Source organism: Myxocyprinus asiaticus, chromosome 43, assembly GCF_019703515.2.
Source record: "Myxocyprinus asiaticus isolate MX2 ecotype Aquarium Trade chromosome 43, UBuf_Myxa_2, whole genome shotgun sequence".
NCBI classification, from domain to species: Eukaryota; Metazoa; Chordata; class Actinopteri; order Cypriniformes; family Catostomidae; genus Myxocyprinus; species Myxocyprinus asiaticus.
Genome location: NC_059386.1, coordinates 15,972,276 through 15,996,924, shown reverse-complemented (window position 1 = coordinate 15,996,924; position 24,649 = coordinate 15,972,276). Strand labels below are relative to the sequence as shown.

At 39.9% G+C, this 24,649-nt stretch overlaps 1 protein-coding gene across 1 annotated transcript; it reads right to left on the bottom strand.

The window, feature by feature from the left end:
- Positions 1 to 345: 345 nt before the first annotated feature.
- LOC127433453 (short transient receptor potential channel 7-like) lies at positions 346 to 22,686 on the bottom strand. Its single transcript, XM_051685379.1, has 11 exons — positions 21,931 to 22,686; positions 9,541 to 9,723; positions 9,293 to 9,457; positions 8,268 to 8,484; positions 6,140 to 6,373; positions 5,662 to 5,926; positions 2,087 to 2,282; positions 1,673 to 1,918; positions 1,508 to 1,585; positions 1,023 to 1,098; positions 346 to 788 (listed from the first exon to the last, which is right to left on the bottom strand). The coding sequence occupies exons 1-11, from the start codon at positions 22,681 to 22,683 to the stop codon at positions 649 to 651; spliced, it is 2,553 nt and encodes an 850-aa protein (XP_051541339.1). The 5' UTR covers positions 22,684 to 22,686; the 3' UTR covers positions 346 to 648.
- Positions 22,687 to 24,649: the final 1,963 nt, after the last annotated feature.

The window sequence follows — 24,649 nt, the reverse complement described above, 5'->3', positions numbered from 1 at the left end:
GATTTTATGTGGTAATCAACATTATGCCACAAACACTGTCAATTGAGCTTAACTTGTATTGAACCAGGAATGTTCCATTAATGCAAAAATAAAAAAAATAAAAATTTATTTTGAGAAGAAAATATTTTGGACATGGACTTGACAGGTTTCGTGAGATTCATCGTATCGTTATTTTTGGAATGTTGACAAAATGTTCATGTTTCATGATTTACATACACAAATCAGAAGAAAATGGCATTGGCACACAAATTAAAGTACAACCAAAAACATTCATATATTTTATTTTATATTGAAAATGCATTGTCATAATGTTCAAAACTAACACACATTGCTCCATAATTTATTTGTTATTAATAATAAGTACTGTGGCAATATATTCATCTAAGTGTATTACTATTTTTATGCTATAGCACTGAATCTCTCCTGAGTTAGTGTAAGGATCACTTAATTTAACATGCAAACTTCAGCCCAGAAAGGCAACCTTAAGAATTTCACAAACCAATGACTAAAATATAGTGAGAGCATAATGAGCCTTGAAATTTAGCCTCTTAACTAAACTTTAGCAGATCTGTATTTCATGAGCCGTAGAAGGGTTGCCTCTTCATTAATCAATCCCAGGACACAGATACATTGTTAAAGGTTCACTTTTCATGGTCTCTTGGTTCCTTTGCTGAGATTGTCTCCAAGCTGTTGGATGAGCTGAGCAAGTTCTTCAGTGACCTGTGACTTTTCCTCAAGAAGCTCATAGCGGAGACTGGAAATATCCTGCTTGATCTCCTTCAACTCACCTGTGACAAAAAGTAACACACAAAATATGTTTTTGATTTGTTTCAAGTAATATTTGTTTGCAAAAAAAAAAAAAAGAATGCAATTTTTCACACATACTGTATAATGCATGTAGGCTATAACAGGATAATTACTGGGATGTGTTTTAGGGCATAGATCACAGAGAAACAAATGAAGAAATACATCTTAGTGGTCTTTAGGAGTCTAGTTAAGACCATAAAACAGGTTAATCGTACCTTCATTGATCTCATCACTTTCGCTGTCAATTTGGGCCTTTAGGACATACCGCTTGATGAGACGTTTCATGAGTTTCTATGAGATCAAGAGAGTTGAAGTCAATATGAAATCAAAATTGACCCTGTTTCCTTTCTTGATGCGTGTTGCGTGTCTCAGGGGGCACAATGCATCTATGCACATTATTCCAAGTACACATTCCAAGTTTCTTCTTCATAATCTTTTATCAATATGTAATAGCTTTATCAGCTTCTAAAATTACTTTCCCTTTTCCAACCCTTCCCCTCCATTCACCTGTCTCCATTGTGCAATGGAATGGCTACTTTTCCTGGTCTAATCAAATCCCAAAGGATCAAATCAAGTACCGTCTTACATTTTTTCTATTTTTGAATATCCTTTTTCGCTTTGAAATTTCGCTTAGAAAGATTGCAGAAGTAATATGTTGACCGTGCCTGCAATTCTTATAAATGAAAGAGTTTATCAGTACCTGATATCTTGTTGGGTGTTTGATGGGATTTCTAACTGTGAATTCCTCGTGTGCATGGTAAGGTCGAAACCGATGAAGCTGAAAAATAAATCAATAAGAAATATATAAGAATTATAATTTTGTTTTTTCTTAACTTGAAGAACAATGTGAGAGAGTAAGCAATACGGAAACCCTTGCCTGATCTCTGACCTTGGAACATGGATTGGCCAATCCCCTGTCTTGCTGGCTGCTTTGAGTACAGATTTTGGCCTTGCATAAACTCATTAGGCATGCTTTGATGTGTTGAGTCATGTAATAGAAGGATTTGGGGCTGGGTATTAGATTAAAAGGGGGTGGAAGAGTGCTGCCTTCATCAAAATAGGAGAGCCATAGCTTTGCACGAGCAAACTTCCATTCTACATCAGCATCCTCCTGTTCTCACACGCACACGCACACACAGACACACACACACACACACACACACACACACATAACCATATTCATTATAACAAATGATCCGAGCAGTACTTGATTTTGCAACACTGTGCAAGTCTGTTAACAAAGAGTATTTTTTTGGAAAGAAAAGTACATCGATCTTACCTCAATTTCCTGGTATGAATGGTTAATCATGGCTATCAGCATGTTGAGCAATACCACCACCACTGTGACATTGTAGACCCCATAGAGCACATAACCAATGTTCTCAATAAACTTATGGTCATACTTCAAGACCACAGAAATCACCTCAGACAAACCAAAGATTGACCAGAACAGTGTCTTAAAACTTTCTTCAACCCTGTAACAGATATATATATATATATACACACACAATAAAAAAGAAACTCTTAAAGGACTATTCCAGGATAAAAACAAGTTTAGATCCATTGTCAGTATCCGTGACATGCTGTCAATTACCAAAGAAAATCATTTTGACTTGCCATCAGTTTGTAAAACACAAACCAATTGGCATGTACAGTGACACACTTACTTACAATGGAAGTCAAGGGGCAAGGCATTGATGAGGGTTTAAAACCAGAAATGTGCTGCTCATATTTGAGTTAAAGCAATTATATTAACCCTTTCACACGTACGATCAAACTGGTGTGATCAGACTATGGTAGACTCAGAAGCGTACAATCAAATCGGTGCGATCTGCATTCGCGTGCTGCTGTTTACCAGCAAAGAGGGACTGAAGTGGTTGTCATAATGAACCAGCAGCTCAAATAGTCTTTTCAACATCAAAATATCTTTATTTTTATTTGTTACCAACATTCAAACAATCACCAAATATAAGTTTAAAGCTGTTACTGATGGAGCGCACTGTTTTGATGCAGTGATGCGGCCATGTTTTCTGACATCAATGAATATACAAACTAGTCAGTCCACTCGAGCCTTCTCCCATTCCATCTGTCACTTATTCTAACCACTTCTTGTGCTGGCAAAGTGGAAGGGCTAGGCTTTCAGAACCTTCTATGCTTCTATGACGAACTCAGAGTCCCATGCTGCATTGCATGTAAATTATATGGCGGCACGCATTGCCGGCAAGTGCATTCGCGATCGCATCTTACCTATAATAATCAATCATTATAAACATCTAAAAACCACATTATATGTTTGTTAATATATAATCTGACCTTCAGTGCACCTGCTGTGATATAATCTGTCCTCCAGTGCAAGGGTGTAGCAGCCTCGACCCGCGGAGGACGTGGGGGACACGTCCCCCGCACTCTTTAAAAAGGTAATTTGGCCCCGCGCACTTTTTCAAGCTAAACCCATAACGAGTCCAAATGGTGGATTTGTATACAATATTCTTTGCGTTTTGTTACTTTGGGTTGATTGAGCGACCATCCATCCAATCACAGGTGAGTTTCATGAGCCAAAACAACCCTTACGTAATAGGCCATCAGTCAGAAAGTCTAATCAACGTGGCTCCGTTCATTTAAGTTGCTTTCAACAATGCTCATTTATCCATGTTTTTAATCGCATTGATGTTGATCTAAATTAATAATCTAGAGAGATGAGGAACACACAAACAAGAGTTATTTATCGGCATATCATTCTTGATAGCCAGCATTATGTGAAATGCACTGCAGAGAAAAAAAGGACAGTCCTTCTTTTAAACACACATTGTAAGTGGAGTTTATGTCAGCACCTGTGTCTTCATTAAGTTATTCTTTTTACATTATGTTTGTGAGCTAAATATTTGATCGGTTCTTTTAGCCAATTTAACCAGATTACTAGATCTGTGTAAAGTATGTAAAGCTATTTTTAATATCAGCTCCTGTTTTTTACCTCTATATTAGTGTGCAGTTGACAAACTGTATTCATAGAACACAGGCATTTTACTGAAGTTAATAGATATGTAGACACTTTTTTATACATGAAAATGTTCGGACGTTATTGAAACTCATTATAATTATTATTAGACAATAATTGTTGTCTTTTGATAAAAGTCATGCACAGCAGCTCACAAACTGTAAGGAAATTATAGATTTTCTTTGCTTTTTTATGCTTAAAACCTCTACTAAAGTCTCTTTGTAGGTCTGTAGACAAAGGATTAACATTTTCTTTTGATAATTGATTCAGTGACTAACTCATTTCACACAAAACACTCATTTGTCACCACCTTCTGGCATCACCAGAAATGGCCACTGAACAAATCATTAAATTGATCTGAACAAATTTTGGTGAACGTAGTCAAAACACTCGAGCCAAAATAAAGTAAAAAATAAAATTGTGCACATGCACAATTGTTATTATTGCTATTGATTAAATAATTTATTCAGGACCAGCTTGTGCTCGGTCTTTTATTGTCATGTGTGAAACAGAAGCAAGTGCTCCACAAGATGCCCTTTATTTTTGCAGATAATTTTGCTAAATTTTGCAATTCATTTGCAATACTTGAACCTTTAAATACTACAAATACACAAGTATATAATATATTAATATAATACTTATATCATATTTATATATTAATTTATACTGTAAAATATTAATACTGCAATGTAAGTGTTGGGTTTGTGTGGGCCACCTACTAACAGCTGTGTCCCCCCCCCCAATTTTAAAACGACTGCTACACCCCTGCTCCAGTGCATCTGCTGTAAAGTGTATGGTAAGATTTTTTTTATTTTTTATTACAGCGCGCATTAAAGAACTCATGCTGAGGGGTCTGTCAGTACAGGAGAAACTTGCATACGAAAAGGTTAGTCCATCCATACAAAAATGTATGTTATCTGAGCAGTAAAGTTGTCTAAATAATCCTTTTTGCAGATGGATGTAATTCAACGTTCCAAGGTTTACTGTCTTTGAATAGTCATGACAGGAGTTGATAGATTGGATAAAACTTGGCACAGACAAGGTTAGTAATTTTATTTATTACACTAATCTCATGTTAACACATATAATGTACAAGTCTTGTGGCTACACTTTCAGATTAGTGTGTTTTTTAATGTTTATCTGGGACGAAGCTGAGGGACTTACAAACTGAGGGACGAGTCAAAATAATTTTCTGTTGTAATCAACAGCATGCCTCAAATGTTGTCGACAGAGTTTAAAGAAATGTGTCGGGTTCAATACAAGTTAAACGTAATTAACACCATTTGTGGCAAGATTTTGATTTCCACAAAACATTATTCTGACATTGATCCTCATTTATCAAAAATTGCGGTTTCAGTAAGGCACTTACAATGGAAGTGAATAAACGCTAAAATACAAACTGTTTCAAACCATAGCTGCTAGACATAAACATTATATGTGTTAACATGATTTTAATGTGATAAAATCTCTCACTTACCTTATCGGTGTAAAGTTACATCAAATATTACAACTTTGTTGCCACGACAACAAAACCCTGTAATTCCGGTATTGCATATAACTTTACACAGATGAAGTTAGTAAGCAATTGTATAACACTAAAATCATGTTTACATGTATTATGTTTATTTCTTGTAGCTTTGCTTTTGAAACGGTGTGTATTTTAGTGTTTATTGACTGGCCCCATTCACTTCCATTGTAAGTTGTTTTTTTTTTATAAAGAAGGGACGAGTCTAAATTATGTTTTGTGGTAATCAACATTATGCCACAAATTCTGTCAATTGTGCTTAGATTGTATTGAACCTGGAACATTCCTTTAAAAAGTAAGTCATTACTTTTCATTGTACATTTCCCAGACTTACGTAGTAAAAGCGGGGTTGTATTTGGCTCCTAAATAGTACGAATACAAATTGAACATGCCAATCATGAAGGCAAGGAAGACCATGATGAAGATGACCATGAATTTAAAAATATCCTTTACAGTGCGGCCAAGTGATATTTGTAAGGGTCCGAAACTCTCATTGGCTGGCAGAACGTAGGCAATACGAGAGAAACTCAGCACCACAGCAATAGAATACAACCCCTCAGAGATGAGTTGCGGATCAGAGGGAAGCCACCTGTTCCTGGCTGAAAGACAGAAATAATTTTTGGAATCACCACTTGATGGCAGCATTTTGTTTTACCACAGAGGACAACAAGCAAGTCTGAGCTACATTTATTAGCATGTCATTGTAAAAAGAAACAGACACACATTCTTTACTTTAATAATAAAATTAAAGAAAACACAAATGTCTCAAGAACTGTATGGTCTCAAACAGAGCATGACAGCACGCAACCTACCATAAGTGAAGTAGGCTACATCTGCTGGTAATGAGGCATTGCTCAGGTCTGCACTGGTCACATGCAAGTCCACATATAGCTGTGCACTAGAAGCTTGAAGAAAAGCCATGAGCCGGGCACTGAAGGACGCTACGAAGACCGACAGCATGCCGAAGTCTAAAATGTTCCACAAATGCATGATGTACTCACGTGGCCCATCAGCCCAAACCTCCTTACATTCCAACCAGATCATTCCTGACCAGAGGAATAAAAGCAAAATATTAAGTATTACATACTTTTTTTGGTCTGATGCAAGCATTGTAAGAGGACTTACTAAAAGTAACACCAAGCAAAAAATCTTAAAAGGATAGTTCACCCAAAAATCTAAATTATTTGATCATTTACTTAACCTCATGTTGTTTAAAAGAGGTATGATTTTTTTCTTCTCCCTTGGAATATGAAAGATGTCAGGCAGAATGATAGTCTCAGTCACTATTCACTTCCATTGCATCATCCTTTTTTTTTTCTTCCATACAGTGAAAGTGAAAGGTGAATGAGAGAAAATTATGCTAAACATCTCCTTTTGTGTTCCACAGAAGAAAGAAAGTCATACAGGTTTGGAACAACATGTAGGTGAGTAAAAAAAAAAATAACAGAATTAAATTGTTTTGGGTGAACTGTTTCTTTAACCACCTGAGACCCAAGCGTTTTCTTAAAGAATTGATGGCAACATATGTGGACAGCGGGACTAAGTTGTGTAATACCAAGCTATAGAAAGTCAGATTTTTTTAAATAAATTTTTTTTATAATGTTTCCGGAAGTGGTTATTAATGTTTTTGAGACATTAGAGACATTACATCAAAAATTTGCATAAATAATTCTGATTCAAAGTAATGGCCAGCATTATCCAATAACTGCCAAACATGCTAAAATAAAACTATACACTATAAATTCTGAATCTACGTGTATGTGCTGATTACCATTGTCCCATGTCTGCCAAACATGTTGACTGGTCCAAACATCATCTGCAGCCTGAAACTGAACTTTTGACCGGATTTTAGGAGTGAATGCACTTAGCTGCATAGGGAAGCTATAGGATGCTGTCTTGCTCTCTATTTAGTGAATGACTTAACCTCCAGTGTGCTGTCTGTCTGCACTGGTCTCAGAAGAATTCAAGGGCACCTTTTTTTCCCATCCTAACTCCATATAAAGCCTCTGAAAGCATAATTTTTCATCTTTTGTATGAATTCATTGATTCTCAATGTTATAATTCACAGTAAATACTGAAGTACACATTAGTGTACTTTGTGTTTAGCAGCATTGCGATTCCCGAAAAATTGTTTACATTTGAAAAATGGCATATTGAATTAAACTAGAGACTCTAATCTTTTGACTCAAACAGGTTTCAATGTAAAAATGAAACTAGGTTTCTTACCAGATGTATTTTTTTTTTTTTTTTTTCAAAGACAAACTCCGCTCTGGTCGGCCATGTTGTTTTGTCACTTGACTCTGTATGTCGAAATTTTAACTCTTCACTGACAGCACAGAGTCTCCTGAACTGAGATCAGTCAGTTTAAATTAATTTAAATTATGCATTGCGTATAGCGCAACCAAAATACAATGTCCCCGCATTTCAAGATCACAACTTGTTATTAAAGTTTCTGTAAGCAATTTCAGCCATTCTGCTTCTATGAGACTGAGCCATTGGATTAGCCATGCCCCCTCTTTCCAAAACCCCGAACTCCAAAGATACCAAATTAGCTTTATTGAGACCGACATTGTGCAGAAACGGTTGTTAAAAACAACAGCAGCAAAATAGCGCCCTCAACTAACAACTGTTATGAACAACATGGCATAAAAATGCATTATGCCTTAATAATTCGCTGCAACCACAATACTATGAGAATGCACAAAATGATTTACAGGCAGAAAGTGTCATTGTCCACAGACCGCTGACACATTTTTGTTTGCTGTTTACAGAGTCTAGAGTTGTTACAGAGACCAGTGAGATATCTGAACACTCTTATTTCATTAATATCTTTCAGGGAATAGGAAAATTTTTTCCATACCTTTCCATGAAAAAAATCACTTACAACACCTTTTACTACACCTAACAACTATCTGTTGTTCAGGATTTACTTATACTCACCTAGTACCCATTTCATTATCAACAACTCTGTCCAAGAGAACTGAGTGGTTTTGATGCGAAAGATCTGACGTGGATGATCAGTGATGGTTTCATTAGGAAGGGTTTTGACACCTGCGAATCGGTCTGAGGCATTGAAAACCAGAAGCCCCAAGAAGATGGTGAATGAGACAGCGTGAGCTACAAACTTCATAAAGGGACTGCGGAGTACCTGTCCCACCTGGTAAGAAAAGATGAAATTCAAAACATCCAAAATGTCAATAAAAGCTCTCTTTTTACAGAATGTCACAACAGTGGCTTGTAGTCTACACCAGTGGTTCTCAACTGGGTTTGCTTCAGGACCAATTAAATTGGACATCAAGTGGCAACCCAACACAGTACCAAAATTGTTGATCACAACCTGTCCATGTTAGACAGATTAATTTGCACCAAAATACTTTAGAGTTTGATTGGATGCACAGTATATGGGAAGCATTTTCTAGTACCTTTTAAAAGTTGATAAGCCTTTTTATGTAATTTTAAAAGAGAAATCAAAAATATTAAAATGTTAAAATATTATATATATATATATATATATATATATATATAAAATTACATACATTATATTTAATTAAAATATATGTTTACATTTTTAGGTAATGTAATTAATTTTATAAATATAAATTAAATATAAATACATTTTGCTGTCCTAACTCTGCATGATTATATGGTTAGTTGAGATTTATAATTTGCATCTAGCATGTTTTTAATCAGAACATACCTACAAACTATTTTTGATAGATTGTCCAATTTGTGTTTGCTGTTTACACAGTCTAGTGCTGCCACAAAGACTGGTGAGATATCAGGAAAAAAATCAAACTGGACTGCGCATTGATATTGCGTAGGTCAAGTGCTCACATTTGCAAACGAGCACTTGCGTAAAGCATGTTTATGGTCTAAGGTTCTTCTTGCAATGTTGTACAGTGGATGAAAAAGGGAGGCCTGCCCATTGTTATTAGATTAATTGATGCTGGACAATAATGATGTACCTTGCTGCAGGGTGTAATCCAGTATGCAATGGCAAGAAATGGCAGACCAACCATCACTCCCAGTACTGTCCAACATTTCAGGCCTATTGACTGTTGCCTGAGGCCTGATAGATTCTCATACCACAGCGTAAGTAACTGCTGCTGGCAGTTAGGGTGAGCCACAAACTGCACAGAAAGGAAAAAAATTGGAAATTATTCTGCTTTGGGTAATAAATCATAGTTTAGATATAGACTACATTTCTCAGTACCTTTTTGACTTCATACTTAATAGCCAGTTTGACCCGGCTGAGGCAGGGCCTGTGGTGTTCACTTGGGGGGGTCTGATCCACATCTCCATTCAGAATGGCCGCCACTTCCTCTGTGTTTCTGCAGAGATCCAGAACTCCAACCACAAAGTCCTTACACTGCATTGAGAGCTTTCTGTAGTCATTCTAAGACAAAAAAGAGAAGCAGTACTACAGTATGACTTACTCCAACAGAGACCCAAATTGCAAAAAGTAAATGACAGGGGCACATTCAGCAATGAATGACATGGATGTGAAGAAGTTCTGAAAATTCACAAAAAGCCCAACTTGCACCCCTAAATGGAAGACTGATTGATGTTTGCATCTGATCTTCTCAAACAGAACTGTACCTAATGGAGGGCACCCAAGTGAAGCCTGCCTCACTAATTATAGCATCACATTGTTTTACGAGATCAAACATTTTATGTCGAATTACAAACACAGAATCATTGACACGCCATTACAACTGTCGAAAGTGATAGTCTTTGGAGAAAAATGATGATGAGAGAATAATAACGGGGTGATTACAGGAAGCTCTCAATGGAGCATTTTCAATTAATAGCTCACTAAGCACAATAAGGGGGAAAACGGTCTGGATTGGAGAAGTCTTGATTAAATATTTCCCCAGAGTGACTTTCAGTGAAGAACTTCTCCCCAACACATTTAAATATAAAACAACACACATCGCTGAAGCGCACCGAGTTCTCTGGAGCAACATTTTATTTCAGAAAAATTCAGTGTACAGAGATTCTACTGAACCAGAAACTGTCATCGAAAAGCCTCTAATGCAGGGGTCGGCAACCTTTTTGACATGGAGTGCCGTTTTTTTATTTTCCTAGTTAATGGCGTTTACTCGCGTGATTAAGCGCACGTGAAGCACTGCCAGCTCGTGATGTGCGAATGGCTTGCACACGCTGCACGAGTCTTTTGGGTATACTGCAGTCTCATCACATTTGAACTTTTTGCTTAGTCTCCCATTCAGCTCATGAAAACATTTTGTGTGATCATGAGGAAGGATGTAGATTGGAATGCAGGTGCGGAATTTCATTAAATAAAATAGTCTACTCCTCTAATGTTGTTGCTGGTGTGCCAGTGATTACCCCTCCACGTGCCAACACTGGCACGAGTGCCATAGGTTGCCGACCCCTGCTCTAATTTATAACAAGGCTAGGGAAATTGGTTTTCGTGTGGAATATTTTGTTGGTCTGTGAGCTCAAATGAGAAAATACACTTCTTTAAGCTATAGGGATGGCTCATTATGGGCTCATGAACACACTCCAAAATGCATGATTTTTACTGAAGTTTGACATAAATCTAAAAACTGTTTTATTCTATTGAGAGCCATAGTTTCTCACCACTGTGTCGCATTTAGCTTGCTCAATGGGAGATGTTCTGTAAGGCACATTTCTCTTTGAAACAATATTTCCCTACCTGTCACTCACTCGACGTTGTGTCGATGTAGTGACACTAGGGGTCACTCTTGTGAGCCCGAGACACCTCTGGTCTTTGATAAAAGGTCAATGAAAATTGACTGTTCATTCACCTCTGCTGGATCTGACGGCGCATTTCAGCGGCTTCTCCCTCCTCTGCACTGGTGCACTTTGGCAGAAAAAAGAGAGTATATTTTCCTGAAAGAGTATATTTCTCTAAAAGAGCGGCACACACGGAATGTCTTTTTAAAGACGCGTCTTTTTAAAGATGACTTTCCGATTGTGTGTTATTCCTAGTTGCGGTCATTACCTCTCAACTTCAGACAGTCACGATCGCTGTCTTTCGTGTCTGGGCGCGACCCACATGGAGGCAGCGTTTGTGGATGGTTCATGTTCTCACTGCGAGAACATGACCATGGCAACGTTGCGGTCGCGGCTTGCTTTCGTAAGGAACCCCAGCAGCTCCCCGCCTCGGTCCTTCTACCTACGGGTTTGAGGCCAGTGTGGCTAGCACTGGGGGCGATTTGGGGACGCCAATGGGACCACCTCCGCCGGGAATTCCCCTGCGGACCTCCCATTCCCCAGCACGCTCGTCTGCCCCGATCGGGCTTCCGGATGAGTCCGCCGGCTCGTCTCATGGCGAATTCTACCTCTTGTTCGGAACCCATGAAGCTGATGAGCTCTCTAGCGCAGCATCAGAGAGCGGGCTTGTCCAGTCAGACGCCGGCTTATGGACGGGCCCGCGGCTGCGTTGGCACATCAACTGCCTTGAGTTGCTGGCAATTCTGCTCACCCTGCGGAGGTTCCGGCCGTTGATCCAGGGCAAGCACGTGTTAGTTCGGACAGACAACATGGCAACGGTAGCATATATCAACCGCCAAGGCGGTCTGCGCTCTCGTTGTATGTCACAACTCGCCCGCCATCTCCTCCTCTGGAGTCAGCAGCACTTCAAGTCGCTGCGAGCCACTCACATCCAGGGCGACCTCAACACTGCAGCGGACGTGCTGTCACGGCAGGTTACCCTCAGCGGAGAGTGGAGACTCCACCCTCAGGTGGTCCAGCTGATTTGGAGTTGATTCGGACAGGCACAGGTAGACCTGTTTGCCTCCCAAGAATCCTCCCACTGCCCGGTCTGGTACACCCTGACCAAGGCACCTCTCGGCATAGACGCACTGGCACACAGCTGGCCTCCTGGCCTGCGCAAATATGCGTTTCCCGCAGTGAGCCTACTTGCACAGAATCTGTGCAAGGTCAGGGAGGATGAGGAGCAGGTCGTCCTGGTAGCACCCTACTGGCCCACCCAGATGTGGTTCTCGGATCTCACGCTCCTCGTGACAGCCCCCCCCCCCGGCGAATTCCCCTGAGGAAGGACCTTCTTTCTCAGGGACGGAGCACCATCTGGCACCCGCGACCAGACCTCTGGAATCTCCATGTCTGGCCCCTGGATGGGACGAGGAAGACCTAAGCGGTCTACCACCCACGGTGGTAGACACGATCACTCAGGCTAGGGCCCCCTCTGCGAGGCACCTGTATGCTTTAAGTGGTGTCTGTTCGCTAAGTGGTTTTCTTCCCGATGGGAAGTCCCCCAGAGATGCGCAGTCAGATCGGTGCTTTCCTTCCTGCAGGAGAGGTTGGAAGGGCAGCTGTCCCCTTCCACCTTGAAGGTGTACATTGCTGCTATAGCAGCACACCACGACACAGTGGACGGTAAGTCCTTAGGGAAGCACGACCTGATCATCAGGTTCCTGAGAGGTGCCAGGAGGCTGAACCCCACCAGACCGTGCCTTGTTCCCTCATGGGACCTCTCTGTAGTTCTTCAGGGTCTACAGAGAGCCCCCTTTGAGCCTTTGCAGTCAGCTGAGCTTAAGGCACTCTCCTTGAAGACTGCCCTTCTGACTGCGCTCTCTTCCATCAAGAGGGTAGGAGACCTGCAAGCATCCTCTGTCAGCGAAACGTGCCTGGAGTTCGGTACGGGCTACTCTCACGTGATCATGAGACCCCGACCAGGCTATGTGCCCAAGGTTCCCACGACCCCTTTTAGGGACCAGGTGGTGAACCTGTGAGTGCTGCCCCAGGAGGAGGCAGACCCAGCCCTGTTGTTGCTGTGTCCGGTGCGCGCTTTACGCATCTATTTGGATCACACGCAGAGCATTAGGATCTCTGAGCAGCTCTTTGTCTGCTTTGGTGCACAGCGGCTCATTGACGCCATAGCTATGGCATATCATGCCCAGGACGTGCTGCCCCCGGTAGGGCTATGAGCCCATTCTACCAGGAGTGTAGCAGCCTCCTGGGCCCTGGCCAGGGGTGCCTCTCTAACAGACATTTGCAGTGCAGTGGGCTGGGCAACACCCAAAACCTTTGCAAGGTTCTACAACCTCCGGGTGGGACCAGTTTCATCCCAGGTAGTGGCACGCAATACAAGTGGATAAACCCGGGATAGCCGGCCAGGTGTATCGCTTGCACATAGTGCCTTTCACCTCCTCTGAGCTGAAGATGTGCACCATTAATTCCCAGTAGTGTTCACAAACTATTTTCCCTGGTTGGCAAACTGCATCTTCCTAGGGCAGAGCCCCCTCTGCCACAGTCTCCATGTTTGTAGTAACTCCTCCCCCGTTGGGTAGGATCTACCATGAGACTTCTCCACATGGTCGGCAAGATTTTTTTTTTAAATTTATTTTCCACTTAAATATCCCCCCCTCTCTCTGGGCAAGGTGTGGTCTCCGTGGTGTCGGATAACCCTTGTTTTTTAGGGAGTGGAAAAAAAGAAGGGGAAAAGAGGCCACAACTGGGCTAGCCTGTCTCTATCTTTTGGGTAGTCAACTTGTCCCCAAAGGGCCGTTCGAACTACCCACTGAAATGGCCGGACCTTGCCTCGGCTCCTCAGCATAAAACCTGAATGAGTGGTTGCATACCAGCTCCTTTTATACCCGTATGTCTGGGGGAGTGGCATGCAAATACCACTTGCCAATTTTCATTGGCCTTTTATCAAAGACCAGAGGTGTCTCGGGCTCCCAAGAGTGACCCCTAGTGTCATTACATCAACACAACGTCTCGTTCCCTCCATCAGGGAATGGAGGTTACACAAGTAGCCAGGACGTTATTGTTAATATTTATTATGTATTGTGTTTCAGTGGAGGTAGTTAAATAAAAGTAGCGATGCTACTAACTTTTAAGCTACTACTAAAATTTTTCAGTAGCGAGACAGTACTTCAGCTATTTTCACAACAGAGTAGTTTTTCCAGTAACAAGCTACATTTTCCGACGAGTAGCGCTGTAGCATCATAAAAATGCTACATTTATCATATTGATGCAAATGCAGCAATAGAGCTGAGGGAGTAAAAAACACAATCACTTGAACTGTCATCTCTCATGTAGCGCTGGGAAAAACTAATCATTTAAAGGGATGGTTCACACAAAAATTAATATTCAGTCATTGTTTACATATTTATAACCCCATATGACTTTCTTTCTTTTTCTTAACACAAAGGGAGAAATTGTGAAAAACAAATTGTGCTCAGTGATTTCATACAAATTTTATTTAATGGTGACCACCTCTTCAAGCTTCAAAAGGACACAAAAGTATAATTCAGAAGTCTAATAAATTATTGTATGTGACTCGTGTCTTGTTTTAACGAAATACGACAAGGTTTGGTGGAAACAATCTGAAATCTAATGTAATATTTAGTAAAAAATCTTCACCAACCATTGTTCTCCTGTGCGTATACATGAGACAGACTGCATGCAAGCTTTAGAGCTCCCTGCACAGAGCAACAGTAGTTACTGCACGTGCGAGATGGGGCGTTCAAGCAAAAACTTGTAATATGGGGTTGTAAACAGGGGTGAGTAAACAATGACTGAATTTTCATATTGAATGAACTAATCCTGTAAGTGAATCGGTTCTTTCAGACAGTACAGTGAACCAGTTATACTAAACGATTCCCTCATATGTTGCATTGTGAACTCCAATTCATTGAAGTGAGTTGGTTCTTTCGGACGATTCATGTAAATGAACTAGTTCACATAAATGATTAACTGATTCACTTGAGCCCTGAGCAGCATTAAAGGGACTTTGCCTTCTTTTTTAAATCGAAATACGTAGGTCAATCCTGCTGTTTATCACTATATTTCAGCTCAGTTATATAAAAAGTGTTTTCATAGTTGAAAAGTTTATGTATATTAAGTATAAATGTATGTTCAATATAACGTTGGCACCCTATTTGTGTAACCCTTAAAGAAATTTAACTTGGTTTTACTATAGTAATAATGTAGTAACCATGACTGTTAACCAGGGTTAATTTTGTGGTTACTATGCTTTTACAACAACAAACCATATATTTATATATACAGTGCATTCAGAAAGTATTCAGATCCCTTCATTTGTTTTCACATATTTTGATGTTGCAGCCTTATGCTAAAATGCTTAATGCTTATAAAATAACCATACCCCCATAATGACAAAGCAAAAAACAGATTTTTGATAACTTTGCAAATTTATTAAAAAGAAAAAACTGAAATAACACATTGACATAAGTATTCAGACCCTTAACTCAGTACTTAGTTGATCACATTTGGCAGCGATTACAGCCTCACGTCTTTTTGGGTATGATGCGGCAAACTTTGCACACCTGGATTTGGAGATTTTCTGCCTTCCCTGAAGATCCTCCCAAGCTCTGTCAGGTTGGATGGGGACCGTCGGTGGACAGCCATTTTCAGGTCTCTCCAGAGATGTTTAATTGGGTTCAAGTCTGGGCTCTGGCTGGGCCACTGAAGGATATTCACAGAGTGGTCCCTAAGCCACTCTTGCATTGCCATGGCTGTGTGCTTAGTGTCATTGCCCTGTTGGAAGGTGAACCTTCGGCCATGTCTGAGGTCCTGAGCACTCTGGACCATGTTTTCATTAGGATATCTCTGTATTTTGCTGCGTTCAGCTTTCCTTCAACCCTGACCAGCCCCCAGTCCCTGCCACTGAAACACATCCCCCAAGTATGATGCTACCACCACCATAATTCACCGTTGGGATGGTACTGTGCAGGTGATGAGCGGTGCCTAGTTTCCTCCAGAAAATGATGCTTTAAATTGAGGCCAAACAGTTCAATCTTCATTTCATCAGACCAGAGAATCTTGTTTCTCACAGTCTGAGAGTCCTTTAGGCGCTTTTTTATGTGTCTTGAACTGAGGAGAGGCTTATGTCTGGCCACTCTGCCATAAAGCCCAGATCGGTGGAGTGTTGCAGTGATGGTTGTCCTTCTGCAAGTTTCTCCCATCTCCACACATGATCTCTGGAGCTCAACCAGAGTGACCATCGTGTTACGTCCCCATAGGATTTGGTGTTGATTTGATGCAGAGTTGGGTGTTCTGTATGTTTTGCTCTCTCTCTCTCTCTCTCTCTCTCTCTCTCTCGCTCTCCACGTGATTTGTACTGGCAAATCAATTAGCTTGCTGGTTTAAAAGGCTGCATAAACCAGATGTCGTGGAGCTCATTCTAGAGTGGATCTGCAAGAAGTATAGGACAGTGTGTGTGAGCTCCTGGATTCTCTTCCCTGTCGCCAGACCAAACTGTGTTTTGTTTCCTGCTCATTTGTTCTTTGGCTTTGCTGTTGAGTTATGTGACTTGTAAGTTTATTGAGTTTGGAGTGTAAGAGTGACCTGCCATTTTTGTTTGTCTGAAATTTGTATTTGTTTATGGTTAGGAAGTTAGGTTATGCATAAATGTATTTTTGTTTTCATATGTTAGGCAACTTACTTTGAAATTGTGTTTTAAGCAGTTTGGTTTATTATTTTGGCCTTTGGTCATTCTGAAGTTTTTGCCAATTTTCTTATTTAATTAATAAACTTATAATTTCTTTATTTCAATTCTTATTGTTCTTTTTGGTCTGATGGTTGGGATGGGAATCCACATGCACAATACATATTACACCCCAACCCAAGACTGGGGAACTTAATATATGTGGGTTCTTGGTCACCTGTCTTACCAAGGCCCTTCTCCCCCCAATTGCTCAGTTTGGCTGGGCGGCCAGCTCTTGGAAGAATCCTGGTTGTTTCAAACTTCTTCCATTTAAGAATTATGGAGGCCACTGTGCTCTTGGGAACCTTTAATGCAGCCTAAATTTTTTTGCCTTCCCCAGATCTGTGCCTCTACACAATCCTGTCCCTGAGCTCTGCAGGCTGTTCCTTTGACCTCATGGCTTGGTTTTTGCTCTGATATGCATTTTCAGCTGTGAGACCTTGTATAGACAGTTGTGTGCCTTTCCAAATCATGTCCAATCAATTGAATTTGCCACAGGTGGACTCCAATCAAAGTGTAGAAACATCTGAAAAATGATCCAGAGAAATGGGATGCATCTGAGCTAAATTTCAAGGGTCATAGCAAAGGGTCTGAATACTTACAGTATGTCAATGTGATATTTAAGTTTTTTCTTTTTTAATAAATTTGCAAAGTTATCTATCTATCTATCTCTCTCTCTCTCTCTCTCTCTCTCTCTCTCTATATATATATATATATATACGCCATCCCCACCCACTCATAGCCTACAACAATTAACTTAATATATATAACATTATAATGTAATGTTTTTGTTTGTGCAATATTGTTACTAAATATCTCAATAGATTTGATCTTCTCAAAGCACCTTTTCAGAAATTATGAGAAATATCTTATTTATCTTAAAATGTCTTTCTTAAATTATTAAAATGGAATTCCTCAAATGAGTTGTGCTATTTATTCTGAAAGGCTGCATTTTACTTAAAAAAAAAAAAAAAAAAAAAAAAAAAGCTATATTTAAAATAAAAACAATTACACCAGTAATCCAGCTGATCATAGCCATGTTTTTGGGACTAGATTAATTTACTGTCAGTTTCTTTATGACACTATTATTTAGGGTGGCCAGACGTCCCGTTTTTCCCAGGACAGTCCCATAATTAAGCACTTTTTCTAGTGTCCTGACTAATTCAGAAAAAATCTTGTTTTTTGTCCCATATTTCCCCTCTTCTAAAATTTCTCTATCGCCTATGCGGATTTCTCAGTCACGTGAGTATTCTAATCAAAGGTAGCCAAGGATACGGCTTGTATAACCAATAAAATCACACTGTGTTATTTGAAGTACATGATTAGATGAAACTATCCAATCACAATCCCCTATCAATAGACGTCCAGTTAGTGAACTGACTGAAGAGTCAGTTTGAAAGTGCACACAGATGAAATTGCAGCTGGAAAAATGTCAAGGATGCATACATGTACATTTAATGAGGATCTTCAAAAAAAGTTTACTTTTCTAAAAAAGGAGTCACAGACAGAGCATAGTAAAGTAAGGTGTGAGATTTGTGGAGCTCACTTTTCCATTGCCCATGGAGACCACACCGACAACGTGCAGCATGTTCATACAAAAAGCATGTGGATGCTGCTAAAAGTAAGTGTGTCACAAAATGTGTTTTTGTGAAGCAAAGTTACAAATCTTACAAGGTGCACACAAGTGAAGGACTTTTTGCTTATCATTCTGTTGTGCATGGCCATAGTTTTCGGTCGGCTGACTGCACTGCGAAATTGATCAAGAAATTGTATGATCTGAAATTTTCTTCTGCCTGCACCAAATCTAAAGCTGTCATATGCAACATACTCGCTTTTGTGCAGCTGGACTATCAGAAATTACTGCAGCATGGCAACATACGTTTCCTCTCTCTTGGTCCAGCTCTTGAAAGAATACTACACATTTTCAATGCACTGCATGCATACTTTCTCTCTCAAGAAAAATGCCCCAAATTTCTAAGAGACATTTTCAGCAATCCTTGCACTAAACCTTGGATTGGCTTCACACTCGAGCGAACAGTCACTTTTAACTGTGTACTGGAGACAGTAAAGCAAGACCACATAGCCACAGAAGTGGCTTTGCACATTCATGACCTGAGAACGTCTTGCAGGCCAGGCTGGAGGAATCATTCATACCCTCTGACATTAAAAAACTGTTGGATGCCCTAGCTGAAGCTGGTGACATGCGAATGGTGATTTCTTTTATGCAATGAGAAACTTTTATTCAGCATCGGTGGATTACATCCAAAATTGGAGCCGCTAATTGAAGAACACAGAAAAACTTGAGTGTGCCCTACTGAGAGACATCCCAGAGTGGAAAGACATTCAGAGCAGCCTCGAACACTTCTACTCCAGAATCCTCACTCTCAGTTTGATTGACGAAACCATGCTCTTTGATGAGTGGGCTTGCGTGAAAAACACTGTCACTCGTCGCATCACTGAGTGGAACATGAACAAGATGGCCGTGTCTAAGAGATAGACAGATGTTTTTTGTGAGCTGGAGAGCAAGACCATCAACTTCTGAGTCTTAGCCAAGGTTGTGAAGTTTGTTTTATGCCCGCCTGGGACATCTGCATCTGTGGAGCGCGTGTTCTCATTAATGAACGCAGCATGGACACCGGACAAATTTCGACTCATGTAACAGTCATGAAGGCAATGCTTTTCGTATGTCTTAATTTTGGACTGGACTGCTCTGCATTTTACGATAAACCCTTGAAAGACAAGCGTACACTGAGAAAAATCACTGCCAGTGAAAAGTACAAGGTGACAACAGTTACCCTCAACTTCTCATTGATCTGCGCCTAGCTAAGATACATCAATTTAATTTTTGCTGGGAGGGGGCTGTCCTGTTTTACACAAGCAGGAATCTGGTCACCCTATTATTATCAGCTTTCTCCTGAACAAAATGACATGACACTTCAAGTTTACCTGACATCACAGACATAGTTTGCTTGATCAACTTAACTTTTATGCTGGAGATGCCCAATAATAGTATCACTGTTGCTGCATGCTCTTTCTCAGCACAACTTTCTCTGCTTTGGAATATCATTAAATATATTATGTCTTTGACTGTGACACTGCATCATTGATACTCGGCAGCTTTTTACTCACATAATGCAGGGTAGAGATGATGGTTTCTCATGGAGGGAGAAACGAGTTCGGGACTGCAGAGAAAAAAATGCAGGTAGCCATGAAAGCTCTGGGCTGACGCTCCGTTCGTACTGAGTAATGTCAGACGCACCACACTGGCTCAGTAAGATTTCCCAAGTATACCAATGATGTCGAACAAAAAAATGCAGAGAATCCTTCGATGTATCACTTAAAATGAGTAATTTATAATTAAATATGCTAATTAGTGTTAGAGTAAGATGTGATGTTACTAATAAACTATAATTTTGAAGTTTTTAGATTAAAAAATGGATGAGATGCATAGTGTGTAGTCCAGCTATAAATACAAAGCAGTTCCAAATGAATACATGTTGTAAAGACATGCGCTGTATGCTGACGAAGGTATAGTCAGTAAAACTGTGCAGATCATTTAACATTTTAAGGTAATGCCCAGTCATCACAGGCCCCCTTATACAGTGGGCCACAGTGCGGCTGCCCCACCCTGATTTAAAAAGTTACGCCACTGATATAAATATATACAGTACTGTGCAAAAGTTTTAGGCACTTGTGAAAAATGTTGTATAGTGAGGATGTCTTCAAAAATAATGCCATAAATAGTTTTCATTTATCAATTAACATCACACAAAGTCCAGTAAACATAAAAAAGCTAAATCAATATTTGGTGTGGCCACCTTTGCCTTTAAAACAGCCCCAGTTCTCCTAGGTACACCTGGAAACAGTTTTTCTTGGTTGTTGGCTGATAGAATGTACCAAGCTTCTTGGAGAATTCTCAACAGTTCTTCTATCTATTTAGGCTGTCTCAAAAGGGAATGTCACCTTAATTAAATATATCTAATTTAAACTATCAGGAGATATAGTATTATTAAATTCTGCAATCATCTGATTGTTATATATCTAAAAAAAAGAAAAAAAAAAACCTTTAAATAGCTTCAATGTAGTTTGTAGTTTAGCAACTTTTTGTTAGTAGCTTGTAGTGCAGCTAACTAATTTTTTACATTAATAGTAGCTTGACTGTAGTTTAACTACTTTAGTGTAGCTTGTATCTTGGGAAGCTTTCACTGGAAAAAAAAAATTTTGTGGTGAAGTTAATATATCAGAAAATATTAAACACTTTCTACATTGAATGAGTTTACATATTAAGTAAATTTGTTTTGCTGTTGGTTTACACCATTTTTATTGTTGATTTTGTTGTTACATTTGGTAACTTCTTGTTTTGTGAAGTCTGAAGTTAATTTTCTACTCAAAATTACCCATTCATGATCAAAAAAATTATCTTTTGATTGTTACCATCATTGTGTTTTATGCACCAAGTGTTAAGGTTTGCACGCGCAGCTCTGGATCTTGTTCCTAACGCCATTAATGCGAGATGATGTTGTCTTATTGACCACAAAGCATGCATTAAGCTTCCCTGTGAAAGGCATCCATTTGTCATGTGGTACATGATAAAGTACGTAAAAAAAACATTGAAATGCCAGTACACTTTAAAGCATGGCTTAATTCAGTGCTACATTGCAAATGTATAAACAAAAAGTAAGTAAAATTAACTTGAAACAGTACTGCAAAATAAACTCTACTTGAGAAGTTCTCATTAAAGCCACCAACACTTGTGTGTAGCCTTTACTTAAAAATGTGGTCTGTTAAATTTACAATTTCTGCATGAAAATTGTTTCCTAGGTTTTTTTTTCAGTGTGCAGTTTCAAAGTAGCTTGCCCAACACTGTTGTGTTTTTCTTCAGGTTTGTAAGTCAACTTAAAACAAAGGAAATATTTTCCAACAATTTGATTTGGCTTTAGTACAATGACAGTATAATGGATCTGTATAACTGAAAATATATATCTGCCTTTATATTTTAGGAAGGGGGTCTCTTGAGAGGGGATCCTAATTTTGGGGGGGTTCTCGACATTGGAAAGTTTGAAAACAAACTCTGCTCTATGGCATAGCCAGAAATGTAGGTGAATTTAAGTTGGAATGTGTCTCTGTGCATCTCCTCACCTTAAATTCAGTTTCAATGTTGGCTAGTTGTGCCAACTCATTGCAGAGTTCCAGAGCTGTGAGCACAGGGTCCTCGCTGGAGAGTGACAGGTAGGCAGCGCTGGCGAGCCCTTTATAGGCATTCATCCTTGATCGTGAGTGGCTGAAAGAATCCTGCTTCTGTTTCTCTGCACACTCGCCGCACTTGCAAAAATAGTCATGTGGCTTCTCGATGCGAGCCCCCTTTAGTAACAAAATATGCACAATCTCGTACTCCTTGCAGTGGGCTGACAGGATCATAGGCGTGATGTCCTGGGAGAAGCGGGTTCCATCCTCATCGTAATCATAGAAGTCATCATCACGTAGCTCTTGCTCTAGGGGACTCAGTGTAAGTCGCAGTCCACCCTCAAATGCTGGGTGGACCAGGATGGCCTCAACTATCCGCACGTAGCCTTTGCTGATGGCCAAAAGCAGGGCATCACCCACTCGTGCCAGACCCTCCTTCTTTAGCAACAGTTCTGTGACCTCTAGGTGTTCGTTCCCTACAGCAAGCTGCAATGCGTTCTGGCCCATGTAGTCCACACAGTTCACATTCAGCGTCTTGGACTCTTCCAGCATCTTACGGACTACAGGGATATTTCCATACTCTGCAGCATCCAGGAAGCGCTCCTCCTCAGCAGTAAGGCTAGTGCCTCTCTCGCTGAACATGTACGCCGGGCCACGGACAGCCTGCCTGCGGCATTTCTCTCTCAGGGTGGTGTGTCTACGTTGCATTGCCTCAAACCTGAATAATAGATGTTTTACTAGAATGTAGGATTTGGTGAAACTATCCAACTGAAAAGACAAGCATTGCTCTTTTCACAGCATTTTCCCCATTAAGATCATGCTGTTGACCACCTTCTCCACAAGTTTTTGGTATGCTGGTCCACCAGTTAGACCAGCACCAATGTAGCATTAACCAGCATAATCCATGCTGGACCAGAATGGAAATTAATTCTGGTCTAAGCTGACCAGCAGGGTAGACTGGACTACAATAGGCCTGTTTGGACCAGCAAATGCTGGAAGAAATTGGTTTAGGTGTATACCACGCATTGCATTACAGTACAGTATAATAAATTGCACCTGTGGTCAATGAGACCAATGCAGATGGACTTTTAATAGAATTTCCTGTCATGAGAGGAAAATACCACCACCTCTGAGACAGATGCTCTTAATGTCATTTTATATATGTGATCTTCACCTTAGGACTTAATTAACTTACTTTATTGAATTAACCAGAGGTTCTTTGTAGTGTCATTTTCCCTTTAACTTAAAAGGCTTCAAAGATGCTGAACTAAGCAAGTTATTTTCAAACACAAGTATACAAGGATGAAATCTAATTATATTTGATTTAGCAAGAGCCTCAGTGCAATTTATACTGGGAACAGATCAGAACTGTGGATGTCACTTAGAATAAAATTCTGTGCAAAAACGTTAATTTAGTTTCTTGCCTTGCAACATGAGATATCAAACATGACAGACTGTCGACTGAGCTTAATTTGTGTCTCTGCATTACTCTTCTAAGTCTAAGGAAAAAATGATAATTTCTTTATAGTTACAGTAGTAATGTTTTACAAGATATTTAACCATTTTATATTTAGTTACTAGGTGACCATTCTAAACAATACACATGCTTCATTATATAAATGTAATTCTTTTTATATTACATATCCACAAATGCAAATGTACTAATTGCAAGTGTTATTTAAGAGCTTTTGTGAAAGAAATTAAGCATTAAGTTTACAATATCAAAAGCTGGAAAAAAGGCAAATAGGTGTTCATCGTAACATAACTGGTGACTTTTTTGTACCATTTTTGTTCTTTTCCCTTTTTTTGTGTGTGTGTGTTTTCCTTACTTTTCTCCTAATGTGTTGGTTATGGAAATTTGAACATGAATAATTTTGATTGCATTTGTGAACTAAGTTTACATTAAATTCATACATAATCAAAAAGCTTTTTGAGTGCACTATGGACAAATCATTGTTAGTTTGCAAATGTATGTCAATAGCTGTTGAGACTGACTAATTTATGTTTCAGTTAGGCCTGTGAGAAGTGTGTCAATCTAAAAACTGTAATGTTAATTCATGAGAAGGCCAATAAGAACATTAGTTCTTTTTTCTACTACAACATGGGAAACACATGGCCTTTTAACATTAAACAGATCCCAACTAAAACAAAACTCAATCCAATGATATATAAAACTAGCTTGTCTTTTTAGCCTATCAAAACTTTTCTGCTCTTCCCATTTTGGCAGTGCACAAGATTGTGATGATGAATACTTACGAATAGTGTAAGTTGCTTTCATAAGGATGCCAGTGATGGTGCATATGATACTCCAGGTCATCATCACTGTCACATAACCTGTGCGCGTGTTGTCCAAACACATCGTAGTTCTCTTCCAGTTTAGACACCTCAACTTCATGAAGATCTAATAACTCTGGCTTGGTTGAGTCGTTTTGCCGGTCCGAGTCCCCCTGACTCTCTAGCAGACTGCTTAACGGTCGGTCAAGGCGGGAGGTGTTTCTGTCACTGTAGGTGAACGCATCGGTGGGGTGAGTGTCGGATGTGCCTCCCGCAGGTGTGCGCCGCGGTCGGCCGGTCACCGTTGAGGCGACAGCAGCATCCCCCGTTGAAAGCGCGAGTGGGATGGTGCAAAGTGCGGCATGAGATATGATAAACTGCTCTTTTGCGAGCATTTCGC

Bases quoted from the DNA above. Each gene is read 5' to 3' on its own strand.
- LOC127433453 (XM_051685379.1), bottom strand. From the start codon at position 22,683: ATGCAACGTAGACACACCACCCTGAGAGAGAAATGCCGCAGGCAGGCT. The intron at 5,927-6,139 runs GTAGGTTGCGTG...TCTGTCTTTCAG, and splicing joins TGTAGCCTACTTCACTTATG to CCAGGAACAGGTGGCTTCCC. The intron at 1,099-1,507 runs GTACTGATAAAC...TTGATCTCATAG, and splicing joins AACACCCAACAAGATATCAG to AAACTCATGAAACGTCTCAT.